Here is a 12,768-nt window from a genome sequence, read left to right as displayed (position 1 = left end):
GGTTTGTGTGGCTCTTCCCTTTGCTAGTCTCTGATCAACAATCTTCTTTTTACTTAATTTCTTTACGAGTTTGTACTGCTTAATTTGGCTTTCAGTAGATAGTCTTATTGGTTTGGTGCTTTCAAGGCCTCTGAAGGTTTATGTGACTCTGCCCTTTGCTAGTATGTCATGCAAGAATCTTCTTTTTTACTTAATCTTTACGAGGAAGTTAGGGTGTGTTTGTACAGCTTTGGCTTTCGTTAGATTCTAGTTTTTTGTACCTAAGAGTCTATTTGGTTTAGTGCTTTATGTTGATTTTATTAGACTTTGTATTGTCAAAAGTTGAGATTAAGGGGGAGGTATTGGTTTAGGATTTAGAAAATTTTTTAATGACATTAAAAAGTTAGGTAAATATGTTGTTATTCAATCAAGACTTTTTCAAACTCTTTAAAAATTTGGTGTTATTGGTTGTGGATTTGTAAAAAATTATCTAAAATCTTGATAAATCTAGTGTTATTGGATTAAGAGTTTTATAAAGTCATTAAAAGTTTTATGTTATTCAAGTAAAACAAAAGAATCTTGGATTGTTAATGAATTCAAATTTTATGTTATTGGTTTAGGATTTTATATCATTTTCTTCATAACAAAAGTCATGAAAACTCTTTCATCAAATAGAAAGATTCTACAAGATTAGAAAAAACAAATCAGCAAGATTTTAAAAAACTTCCTAAACAATCTTTTAGAATCCTTCATTTTTAACTTTCAATTTTCTATGATTCTAAAAATCAGCAAGAACATAAAGTCATTAAAATTCTTTCTAAATCCTAAACCAATACCTCCCTCTAAGAATTGTGTGAGAGTCTCTGTTGTCAAAAGTTGACATGTGATGTCTTGTTTTGTCAACAACAGTTGGAAATATGAAGATCGGTTATCCACCTGGCATGATAGAGGAGCAAAGATCTATCAAGCAGATAGATACCGCAAAGGGGCCTCTTAAAAGTAGGTTCTCCAATTATCAGCTTTTGTGTTTAGTCTCTAAGTTTTAAACCTAATCTTTGTCCCTTCAATTTCTCTTCCATTCTCTTTGCAGTTGCGGATCTAGCACCCATGATAAAAGGCTTTGTCTCGAAAGACCAAGGAAAATTGGAGCCAAGTACGCAAACAAGTTTATAGCCGCTGATGAGAAGATTGAGAGTTTGGAACTCGATAATTCTCAAAAGCAAATACATACCTTCATAATCGAGTTTAAGATATGAAGATCGGTTATCCACCTGGTGGAAAGATCATAAATGGGGATATAAATGTTATAAACAAACCATTCAAGATAGTTACTGCACAAGTTCGTGTTGACTTTGAGTTTGTTCTCCATGATACCTATTAGTACATATGTTTTGATATATTTTTCTATGTCATTGGTTGACGTCTTGGTTTATAGTTGTCAATCACAAAAAATAGTATGTATTTAAAATCAGTTTTTAATATGTTTTTTTAATATATATGAAAATCCTAAAAATTGAATTAATAAAAGAATAGAGAGAATATAATTTTAAAGTTTTTATATGTTAAAAATCTAATATCCTCCTTTTTTTGCTTTAATATTACTTATGTTTGGTGAATTTAAAATTTAAACTTTGAGTATAGTTGACATGTACAACAAATGTACTCAACAACATTAATTGTATCTAAATAAGAAAACTATATTTAGATATAGTTGACATGTATATTCAGAGTAGTCATATTTATCTCATGAATCTTTTTTTTGCTGCAGATTTTTTTCAACAACATTCTAGATGATGTTCTTGTTTTCGTGATAGAGTTTTTTGTTATGGTGTTTTGGTCGTTGTTGAATTCAACTTTTAATTAATATCATAAAATATAGAAGAAAAAAATATAAAAGACCGTATTACCCTTCAACCGTTTTTTTTTACCATTTTAAATTAATTATTTACATTCGGATTTATGGGTCGTTCAATCTAATTTAGGAAAAACTGATTAGAAAAAAGGACATGCAATAAAAGAGGGGGATTATCATGTGAATTTGAACCCGTTTAGTTATTCTGGTTAAGGGTCAAGGTTACCAAAATCAACAGAACAAATATTTGGTTTGGATCAGTTTGGTTAATTCGGTTCCGTTGTATAAGTATAACCCATGCATTAATTTGGATTGGTTCAGTTTGATTATCGGTTCAGTATAAATTTTAAAAGAATTCGGGTATAACTTAAATAAATAAGAAAACTAAAAAATTGTTAACCGTTCGGTACTTCGGTTTACCAAATCAAACTGCTAACTGAATTCATTTCAAAAAGTTATTGCCTGGTTCATTCTTTTAACCGACCGATTAACCTAATTTGGAAATCTTGGTTTGATTCAGTTTGAAAAAAAGGACGGTCAATAGAGGCATTAAGTATAACTCAACGATTCGGTAGTTAGAGTTAGAGGACATCTCCGCACAGTTACTGAATCCTTAATGTATGACTTTCTAAAATCAACTAAAACACACATGGTTTGTTAACCGAGGAAACAAATAAATTATTAGACTATCTTATTACATAAACCTGATAGTTTCTCATGTCCCTAAAAACTACAACCGCAACCAAAATTAAAACCGTTGAATCTCCCATTGTAGATGCTTGCTTCAATGGCTCCACCTCCTCCTCCCATGTATGCTGCAACAACTACTCTAGCTAGCTGCCAGCTGATTAATTTAGACAAATCCTCATATAACATTTCAACAAAAAAAATCCTCAGATAACATTCCCAATATCCTTCCCTTTTTTCAGTTTTAAATGTCTGAAGGCTTCGATTAATAAACACAATATGGTATAAACCTTGTCCTTGATGTTAATAATTTATTTTAGTTAAACTTATAGCTCCATCACCAGAAACTTAAGTTGCACTTCATGAGATAAAGGAGGTAATATAGTGACTGCATATGGTTCTTAATTTACATTGGTTTTGAAAAAAAAAATATCACTAAGGAAAGGCACATGTCCTAAAACCATGCATCTATGTCTGCAGCAAATCTCAATCGTTAGTCGCTAATCGAACTATTTTTTTCCTTAACATCAATTAAATAAAAATTGATCCCTCGTTTACTCCAAACTTTCAATCTCTTCTTCTTCCACTCTCAGTCTTAATCTCTTCTCAGTCTCGATCGATTATCCTCCCTTTTGTCTCTTGAAGCTCTTCATTGTCCACACCAAATCTAACAGCGCGTCTCCGCTGTTGATGTCGCTTGTCCATCGCTGGATAAAACCTGGTTAGACGTACGTGACCACTCTTTTTCCTTGTAAGTTTTTGTATGTGAAATTTTCTCCACCCATACATGATGTTAGCGAGATCTTTGGAGATTTGGATTGCATTGGAATATATTTGTGATCTGCACTTATTGTATAGTAGTTGTATTGTTGTAGATATGTTGTTATCTAGTTGGTAACAAGATCTTATGTGAAAGTATATATAATGTAACTCTTATTTACAATCAATAACACGAGATTCATCAGCCTGAACCTAGCTTTACCTGGTACCAGAGCCCTGAAAAAAAAAATGCCTGAAAAAAACGTTAAAATAGAATCGTCAAAGACCATGGCGGCGGCCTACCAACTGGCGGCGAACGAGAACCCTGGAGCCATCATCGCCCAGGTTCAGTTCAACGGTGACAACTTTGATGAGTGGGCTCAGGCGGTGAGAACGGCACTGCGAGTCAAGAAAAAGTTTGGTTTTGTTGACAGAAGTGTGACAGAGCCAAACAAGGAGGAAGCAGAGTATGAAGATTGGGTCTCCGCAAAGTCGATGGTTTGTGGATCCTAAACACAGTGGATCCCAAAGTGCGAAAGACACTGGGAAACAAGGAAGATCCTGTGAAGTTGTGGAAGGAGATCAAGAATCGATTCTCTGAAGGAAATGGTCCTCGGATTCAGGAGATTAAGGCAGAGCTTTCCTTTTGTCGTCAAGAAAACATGACGGTGATCGATTACTATGGCAAGCTGCAAGTCTTATGGGAAGACCTGAGTAATTATGAACCGACGTTGGCGTGCAAGTGTGGAGGATGCAGTTGCAACATCACCGCGGAGCTTGAGAAGAAAAAGGAGGATGACCGGATTCATCACTTCCTTCTTGGTTTGGATGACACGGTGTACGGAGGAGTTCGCACTTCAATAATAAGTACAGATCCATTGCCTAACATGAATCAAGTCTACTCCAAGGTGAAATCTGTGGAACGAATCAACACTGTCATGCGTGGGAGAGAACAACAAACGTCCCAGGTGGCCTTTGCTACTCGGAGTGGAAACATAACAGCCGGACCTAACGACAAATCACGGTTGTTTTGTACTGCGTGTAAAAAGACAGGACACACAGCAGAGACATGTTTCCAAGTCATTGGATATCCGCCATGGTGGGGTGAACGTTCTCGTCAAGGAGGACGTGGTGGCGGTCGAGGAGGAGCTGGTAGGGGGCGTGGAATGATCCGCGCAAATGCTGCAGTTGCTCAAAGTGAAAGTGACGTGAGTACCAAAGCTGAGAGAAACGGGTACACGGGGTTGAGCAATGAGCAGTGGGGGACCCTGATCAAACTTCTCAAGGAAAAACAGGTGGCAGAACCGCGTCTGACCGGTAAGTCTTTCTCTCATGACTGGGTCCTTGATACAGGAGCCTCAAATCATATGACGGGGTTTAGTGAAATGATTGTTGATCTGAAGTATATGTTGCCTTGTTCAATCGGTTTGCCAAACGGTTGTCAAACTCTGCCCAAGGAAAAAGGCACTGTGGTTTTTGATGATGAGTTTGAGTTGAAGAATGTGTTGTTTGTACCTGACTTAAGATGCAATCTGATATCCGTTTCTCAGCTCGTTGCGGATCTTGATATAGTGATGCAAATTGCTAACAAAGGTTGTGTACTACAGGACCGTACAACGAGGAGGCTGACTGGAGTGGGAGAACTTAGAGACGGGCTGTACTTCTTTCGTCGCTTGCCTACCTTTAGTGCTTTTCATTTGAATAAGGATGGAGCTGATGATATGTGGCATCAGCGGCTGGGAAATCCCTCTAATGGTGTTTTAGATTTGCTTTCTGTTGTTGGTAGTCGAAGTAGGGATTTTTCAGTTTGTGAAATTTGTGTAAAAGCAAAACATAGCCGTGAGGCTTTTCACTCAAGTAATAATACAAGCGATGACGTTTTTGATATGATTCACTGCGACTTATGGGGACCATATCGTAGTCCTACTTTGTGCAATTCATTTTACTTCTAAACAATTGTTGATGACTTCTCAAGAGCAGTGTGGGTGTATTTGCTTCGAGAAAAGTCACAAGTGAAGCAAACACTAAAGAACTTCTTGACGTTGGTGTCTAATCAATTCAACAAAAACGTCAAGATAGTTAGAAGTGACAACGGGACAGAATTCACTTGTCTCACAACAGAATTTGCAGAAAAAGGAATCATACACCAGACGTCTTGTGTTGGTACACCGCAGCAGAATGGGCGAGTGGAGCGAAAGCATCGACATACCCTTAACGTGGCGAGAGCACTCTTGTTTCAGTCCTCACTTCCGATCAAATTATGGGGAGAAAGTGTTCTCACAGCTGCTTACTTGATAAACAGAACACCGTCGCGAGTTTTGAAGGGGAAAAATCCTTATGAACTAATTTATGGTACTCCTCCACCATACGACAATTTGCGGGTCTTTGGTTGTCTTGCCTTTGCTCACAAACAAAGGAGAGGAGGAGATAAGTTTGAAGCAAGAAGCAGGCGTTGCTTGTTTGTTGGTTATCCGTTTGGGAAAAAGGGTTGGAACATGTATGATTTAGAAACCGACGAAGTCTTTGTATTACGGGATGTGGTTTTTTTTTAAAAGACTTTTCCGATGAGTTCAGGTGAATTCAGAGGTGATCGAGAGGCATTGTTGCACAACACTGCTGATTTTGGTGAGTTAGTAGATGTGGTTGAAGAAGAGACTGCAGTTACTGACCTGGAAACAGAACAAGAGACTAGTAATGAGACACTAGAGACGAGTATTGATACTGAATTAGATGAAATGCTTGTCGAGACTGAAATTTTGTCTCGAGAAGTAGAGGAAGAGAATGATGCAGCAAATGACATTGCAGAAGAGGGCGTTCCCGAAGCACCTCCGGTTGAACAACTCGGACGTGGCAAGCGTGAGAAAGCTCTGCCAGCTAGACTGAAGGACTATGTGTTGCAGGTTGTGTGTGATTCGGACAAAACTGCAGACGAGTCAGTTGAAGGAATCGATTTCCCAATCTCAAAATACATCGACTGCAGCCAATTTTCTCCGAAGTATAGAGCGTTTCTGGCATCAATTATTGCTGGCACGGAGCCTACTACCTTTCGTGATGCAGTGGCTTACAAAGAGTGGCGAGAGGCAATGCAGAAAGAAATTGATGCTCTCGAACAGAATCAAACGTGGACAGTTACAACTCTTCCACCAGAAAAAGGCGATTGGCTGTAAGTGGATTTATAAACTCAAGTATAGAGCTGATGGAACGTTGGAGAGACACAAAGCCCGTTTAGTAGTCTTGGGGAGCAATCAAAAAGAAGGTGTGGATTATGATGAGACTTTTGCACCGGTTGTCAAGATGACCACGGTTCGGACGTTTCTTAGTGTTGCTGCAGCAAAACAGTGGGAGTTGCATCAGATGGATGTAAACAACGCTTTCTTACATGGGGATTTGGAGGAGGAAGTGTATATGCAACTTCCACCTGGTTTCCGTAACAATGAAAATAGAAACTCAGTTTGTTTACTGAAGAAGACTCTCTATGGATTAAAGCAAGCTCCAAGATGTTGGTTTGCTAAGTTGAAGGGAGCACTTACGCAATATGGCTTCAAGGAATCACACTCCGATTATTCCATGTTTCACTTGCGACGTGGTACATCTGAAATCTACATCCTAGTGTATGTAGATGACATTATCATTGGTGGTAATGATACATCAGGCATAGCACAGTTCAAGCAGTATCTCGGCGAGTGTTTTCATATCAAAGACCTGGGGTCGCTAAAATACTTCTTAGGGATTGAGGTGGCAAGAAATAATGATGGTATTTTTCTCTGTCAAAGAAAGTACACACTGGATATCATTAGTGAAGTGGGATATCTAGGATCACAGCCTGCTGCGTTTCCTATTGAACAACAACACAAGCTTGCTCTTTCTGATGGTCCATTGTTAAAAGAACCAGAACGTTATCGACGGTTGGTAGGGCGACTTGTGTATCTTTTGGCTACTCGACCAGATTTGACTTATGTTATTCATGTTCTGTCTCAGTTTATGCACAGTCCTAGAGCTGATCATTGGAACTGTGCATTGCGTGTTGTGCGGTACTTAAAAGGAACGCCGGGACAGGGTGTGCTATTGTCTTCTGAGTGTGACTTAAAGTTGTATGGCTGGTGTGATTCTGATTGGGGAGGTTGTCCTCTGACGAGACGATCCGTGAGTGGTTGGTTCGTCACACTTGGTTCTTCTCCAATTTCTTGGAAGACTAAAAAACAGAAGGTTGCAGCTCGTTCTTCTGCAGAAGCAGAGTACCGGTGTATGGCGTTAACTGTTAAGGAGCTTGAGTGGTTGCGACACTTAATGGCTGATTTTGGGGTGTCTCAACGTGAACCAACAGACTTACATTGTGATAATGAGGCCGCTTTGTACATTGCAGCCAATCCAGTGTTTCATGAGAGAACTAAAGGAGTAGAGATAGATTGTCATAATGTTTGGGATGCTATACAAGCTGGAGATATTCGAACACAGAAAGTTCATACAAAGGAGCAACTCGCAGACGTGTTTACTAAGGCACTTGGTTGTCGCGAGTTTGAAAACATGGTTGCCAAGTTGGGCATTTGGAATCCACATGCTCAACTTGAGGGGGGGTGTTAGCGAGATCTTTGGAGATTTGGATTACATTGGAATATATTTGTGATCTGCACTTATCGTATAGTAGTTGTATTGTTGTAGATATGTTGTTATCTAGTTGGTAACAAGATCTTGTGTGAAAATATATATAATGTAACTCTTCTTTACAATCAATAACACGAGATTCAGCAGCCTAAACCTAGCTTTACACATGATTTTCCATAATGGGACATTGGACCACAATTTAAAAAAAAAAAAAAAAAAAAAAAGGCTAGTTAGAGAATAAAAAAAAAAATTATGTTTGAGCTTAGGAAGGTTACAACAACCACAGCAAAAAAAAAAATCTGTCAAATTTAAGACCTCTTGACGAAAAATATGTTAAGGAAAATCATAAATAAATAAAAGTAAAATTTGCAACTATATATATCAGAAGGAAATTAGATTTCTTTTTCAAGAAAAAGAGAATCCCTCAAAATAAAATTAAAAAGTCGAGAAGTAGGGGTTGGGACTTGGGAGAACCCCCTAGACTCAATCAATCAAACGAAGCTCTGAGGGTTTTGAGTTGTTGTGAAATGGAACTGACGACGATGTTCAACTCTTACGCTCCAGAAGTGCCACCGGACAATAAAAGGAGGAAGAAGACGTCTCCGTCATTGTCTGGGTTATCATTGTTACCAGATGAGATAGCTCTTATATGTTTGGCTCGCGTTTCTAGATTTGACCACGCGGCCTTATCTCTCGTCTCCAAGAGCCACCGCTCACTCGGAGCCTCCCCTGAGCTCTTCTACTTGAGAAGGGAGATGGGTTGCACTAACGCATCGCTTTACGTATGCATGTGCGTCTTTCCTGACCCAGCTCCACGCTGGTTCATCCTAACCCCTAATCGATGGCTAAACCCCATCCCGTCGAACCCTTATCAGGCTCCGGGTGCATCTTGTTTCGTGGCGGTGGATGGGGGCATCTATGTTATCGGTGGACTCATAGACGACGGTATTCCCACTTCGGATGTCTCGTTCCTCCACTGTTACTCTCACACATGGCACTGTGTCACATCCATGAATACACCTCGAGCTTCCGCATTGGCAAGCTCAAGAGATCAGAATTCATGAACACAATTCGAGATCAAGAATAACTGAAAAGCTGGTGAACTTATCCTCCTAATACTACACATGCATATCATAGATAAACGACATGGATATATATATTGCGGACTCAGTGGCTAAAACTTAGAATACCAATATATACTACAAACTCAGTCACCTGTTTGTTTGATTATGAACATAAGCTCTACACTAGTTAAACATAGATTTAAAAGCTAAATCATATTCCGTGGAATCACCATATTTAAACAAAATTGATGTGAATATTACTAAACTATGACAAGTAAACGTAACAGGACTCTGTTGCATATACGGGAAAACAAAATCTGAGAGTAACATTTCAATTCATGACGTGCGAGAAACAGAACAGAGTAAATTGAAAGAAGCACATAGTTTTCAAGTAGATCAGTAGTGTATAGAGAAAAAATGAAACAGAGAAATTCAGTACGGGAAATAATACGTACAGATGAAATGGTACACTGACCTGATCAAATAATAATCAAAGTTCTGTTTGTGAATCTAACGCGTGACGTCCTCAACGGTCCTGTGCAATCTCAGTCATATGATCATATGTAAGTAAGACGTAATGAAGTTACAGTGATTTAATTATCTGCATGATGCAGACTGCATCCAGTGGAAAAGCAAAACATTTCTACAAGCTCATCAAGAGCTTCCCGTTTTAAATAAGATGGGCAATGCAGGATTTGATTGTTTTGTCTATAGGAGCCAAATGATGAATCTCAGAACTTTCCTCTTTTCAACTGGTGCTTCAGTACTTCTCTCCTTGGTTATGGAAGAGCTAACTTCTGGTTGCACTGGTGCAGAACTGGGTTCGTCTTGTTATGGAAGAGCTAACTTCTCTAAAGATTCCATACTAGAAGTAGAAACTGTGTGTGTTCCTAATCAAAATGTTGTGCCAAGCAGAAGGTATAGTTTCTGTTTGGAAGCCATTATATTTAGAGATTCAGAGTATTAATTACCTTCCTTCCAATGTTGCGAATGGGTTAAACAACGCTGCGAGCTTCAGCAGTTCCACAAGTAACACTAGGTAACAAGGGAGTGAAAGCAAAGTAGTTTTTAGGGTTCTGGTTCCAGTTTCAACCTACACCATTGTTGCTATAGGATGGATTTGCCTCAGAGTAAACTATAAGTTGTGCTGCTCAGAACTAAGAAACAAGAAATATTAATTACATAAAATGTCCTGATTACAAATCAGAAGACTATTTATATATAGAACAGAAGATCTAAAATGAATCAAGGGTATCGTTATGCATGCAGATCAATTCATGCCAAAACAGAGTAAATTGATAGGTGCCGTGCCAGTGAAGACACAGAACAGAGTAAATATGCAAAGAAATTGTGTATAGTGACCTGATGGTGGAGACGACTAGAATCCTGGAGAGAGAAGGGTAATCATGGAAATCTTGGTTAATCTTGATTTACAATGGGTAAATAGAAAGCTTTGGGTGATAATCTGTATTTAATTTTGGTTACAGAAAGAGAGTGAGAGAAAACTCACGATACAAATACCCCAAATCAGTAAAAACCCTAATTACTTGCTAATGAAGGCATATTAACAACCAACTGGGAACGTAGAGAAGTGAATTGAATGAATCGGTACCAGAAGCTGTGGCCATAGGCCCATAGTTATCCTTGGCTTTGATTAACACAAAGAAAAGTGCAAGACTGTTAAAGAGTAAGAAAACTTCGATTTTTTATATCCCTTCTTGGCATTTAGTTAAAGCAAGACGGTTTTGATTTGTAGCCCTAACTTGCTGAGGAAGATTTTAATTTTATCCTCTCTGGACTAATTTTTTTTATATACCAATTTGAATTAAATTCGGGGAAGAGATACGGTATCTTGTTGATAATCCTTAGAAATAATATAGGAAAGTAATCGGCAACTATATCAACAAAGAAAAAAAAAAAAAAAAAGGAAAAAAGGTTTGTACAAGTAAAAAAAGGAGGAAATTGCGGTTTAAATATTCTTATTAGTTCAGAACCATAATTATCTCTATAAAACAGTTTCTGTCCGGATCAAGATAAGATCTCACAAAAATCGAGAAGGAGGTTTTGCGTTTGCGTCGTTGTGAATTTTGGAACTGATCTGACGTACGATGTTCAACTCTTATGCTCCCGAAGTTCCACCGGACAGTAAACGGAGGAAGGAGACGTCTCCATCGTTGTCTGGGTTATCCTTGTTACCAGATGAGATAGCTCTGAGATGCTTGGCTTGCGTTTCTAGATTTGACAACGCAGCCTTATCTCTCGCCTCCAAGAGCCACCGCTCTCTCGTAGCTTCCCCTGAGCTCTTCTACTTGAGATTGGTGATGGGTTGCACTAACGAATCGCTTTACGTATGCATGCGCGTATTTCCTAACCCAGCTCCAAGCTGGTTCATCCTTACCCCTAATCGGCGGCTGAAACCCATCTCGTCGAACCCTTATCAGGCTCCGGATTCATCTTCTTTCGTGGTGGGGGATGGGGGGATCTATGTTATCGGTGGAATCAGAAACGGCATTCGCACTAAAGATGTCTCGTACCTCGATTGTTACTCTCACAATTGGCTTCGCCTCCGATCCATGAATATGGCTCGTGCTTCCGCATCTGTAAGCGTTGTAGACGGGAAGATTTACGTGTTTGGAGGGTCCGAGCATCACTCTAAGCACGATACATGGGCAGAAGTATTTGATCGAAAGACTCAAACTTGGTCCCCTCTCTTGTTTTTGAGCCAAATTTGGGATATTGAGACACCACAAAATAAAAATATCCACCAAAGTGTGGTGATAGAGGGGAAGAAGATTTTCGCTGTGGACGAGGAGGATCAGAGCTTTTACATCTTGCCAAGTGAATGCTTACTATCGATAACCAATAAAAGAGATTCTAAGCTAGGTTACAAAAACGATTGGTGTATCATTGGAAAACTGTTGTACTGTCGTGGTACTCGCGGGAGAATCCTATGGTGTGAGCCAGATGAATTGAATTGGAAGGAAATGAAAGGTTTGGAAGAGCTGCAAGACTCTCACTATGGTTCGAGGCGTTCCTTTAAAATCAACAAACTATGTAGCAATTCTGCCGGAAACATTGTTATCTTCTGGAACTCAGAGAGTTTGGACCTTTGGTCAGCCGAGATTTCTATGGAGAGACGCGAGGGAGGCGAGATTTGGGGAAAGATTGAGTGGTCTGATGTTGTTTTTGAAGTTGATCCTTCCTCACACTCATCATATGGTGTTAAGGTCTTATATTCTGCTTTTGTCTATGCCTGAAATTTTAATCTTTTCAACTATTGTATCTCTTTCTAAAAAGAATGATTTTCTTGATTTTTTTTTTTTGGTTCTATAAATATTAACTTTCTATAACATTTTAAACTAATCATATAACCTTAAAAGAAGTGTTAGTGGTGACTCACTAGTTGCCGTCTCTTCTCATACGGAGATCGTCTCAGCACACAGTAAAAGTGGAAAATAGTTTATTAAATAGGCCGGTCTGTTGTAACTTGTACCCCAACAGATTAAATATATATATATATATATATATATATATATATATTTGAATATGTAAATTACTATAATGGTTCATAGTTTTAAAAAATATTTGATGTGTGAGGAAAATATTTTTTTTTTTTTTTTTTTTTTTTTTTTTTTGAAAAGAGATACCATTCATGTTGATGAAAAAGTTACAATAAGCCTCCGTATTGCTAGAGGAAACATTCGATTAAGAAGGATATTTAAGGAAAACTTAATTAAGTAAATAGGTTGGAGGGAGTCCTTCTATGGTGGTTGAAAGATGGCGAACCAATGGTAGAAATATGTATCTTGATCAGAGTTTGATGTA

The 12,768-nt window shown here is 38.5% G+C and overlaps 3 protein-coding genes across 3 annotated transcripts; all 3 read left to right on the top strand.

Annotated features, from left to right (window-relative positions):
* The first annotated feature begins 3,565 nt into the window (after window positions 1-3,565).
* Window positions 3,566-6,444, top strand: LOC147933827 (uncharacterized). Its single transcript, XM_087472343.1, has 4 exons — window positions 3,566-3,775; window positions 3,817-5,134; window positions 5,258-5,764; window positions 5,852-6,444. Exons 1-4 carry the CDS (start codon window positions 3,566-3,568, stop codon window positions 6,442-6,444), a joined length of 2,628 nt encoding a protein of 875 aa, XP_087328469.1.
* Window positions 6,445-8,406: 1,962 nt separating this feature from the next.
* On the top strand, window positions 8,407-8,943 carry LOC104727867 (putative F-box/kelch-repeat protein At5g03000). The gene has a single exon (XM_010446930.1). It carries the CDS (start codon window positions 8,407-8,409, stop codon window positions 8,941-8,943), a length of 537 nt encoding a protein of 178 aa, XP_010445232.1.
* A 2,141-nt stretch (window positions 8,944-11,084) lies between these two features.
* Window positions 11,085-12,200, top strand: LOC104727866 (F-box/kelch-repeat protein SKIP6-like). The gene has a single exon (XM_010446929.2). It carries the CDS (start codon window positions 11,265-11,267, stop codon window positions 12,198-12,200), a length of 936 nt encoding a protein of 311 aa, XP_010445231.2. The 5' UTR covers window positions 11,085-11,264.
* Window positions 12,201-12,768: the final 568 nt, after the last annotated feature.

This window comes from Camelina sativa, chromosome 11, assembly GCF_030686135.1.
Source record: "Camelina sativa cultivar CO46 ecotype springtype chromosome 11, ASM3068613v1".
Taxonomy (NCBI): Eukaryota; Viridiplantae; Streptophyta; class Magnoliopsida; order Brassicales; family Brassicaceae; genus Camelina; species Camelina sativa.
This window is presented reverse-complemented; position numbering and strand designations above follow the sequence as displayed.

Coding starts and splice junctions, on each gene's coding strand:
- LOC147933827 (XM_087472343.1), top strand. CDS start 3,566: ATGGCGGCGGCCTACCAACTGGCGGCGAACGAGAACCCTGGAGCCATC. Junction 3,776..3,816: donor GGGTCTCCGCAAAGTCGATG/GTTTGTGGATCC, acceptor AAAGTGCGAAAG/ACACTGGGAAACAAGGAAGA. Junction 5,135..5,257: donor CCGTGAGGCTTTTCACTCAA/GTAATAATACAA, acceptor TCTCAAGAGCAG/TGTGGGTGTATTTGCTTCGA.
- LOC104727867 (XM_010446930.1), top strand. CDS start 8,407: ATGGAACTGACGACGATGTTCAACTCTTACGCTCCAGAAGTGCCACCG.
- LOC104727866 (XM_010446929.2), top strand. CDS start 11,265: ATGGGTTGCACTAACGAATCGCTTTACGTATGCATGCGCGTATTTCCT.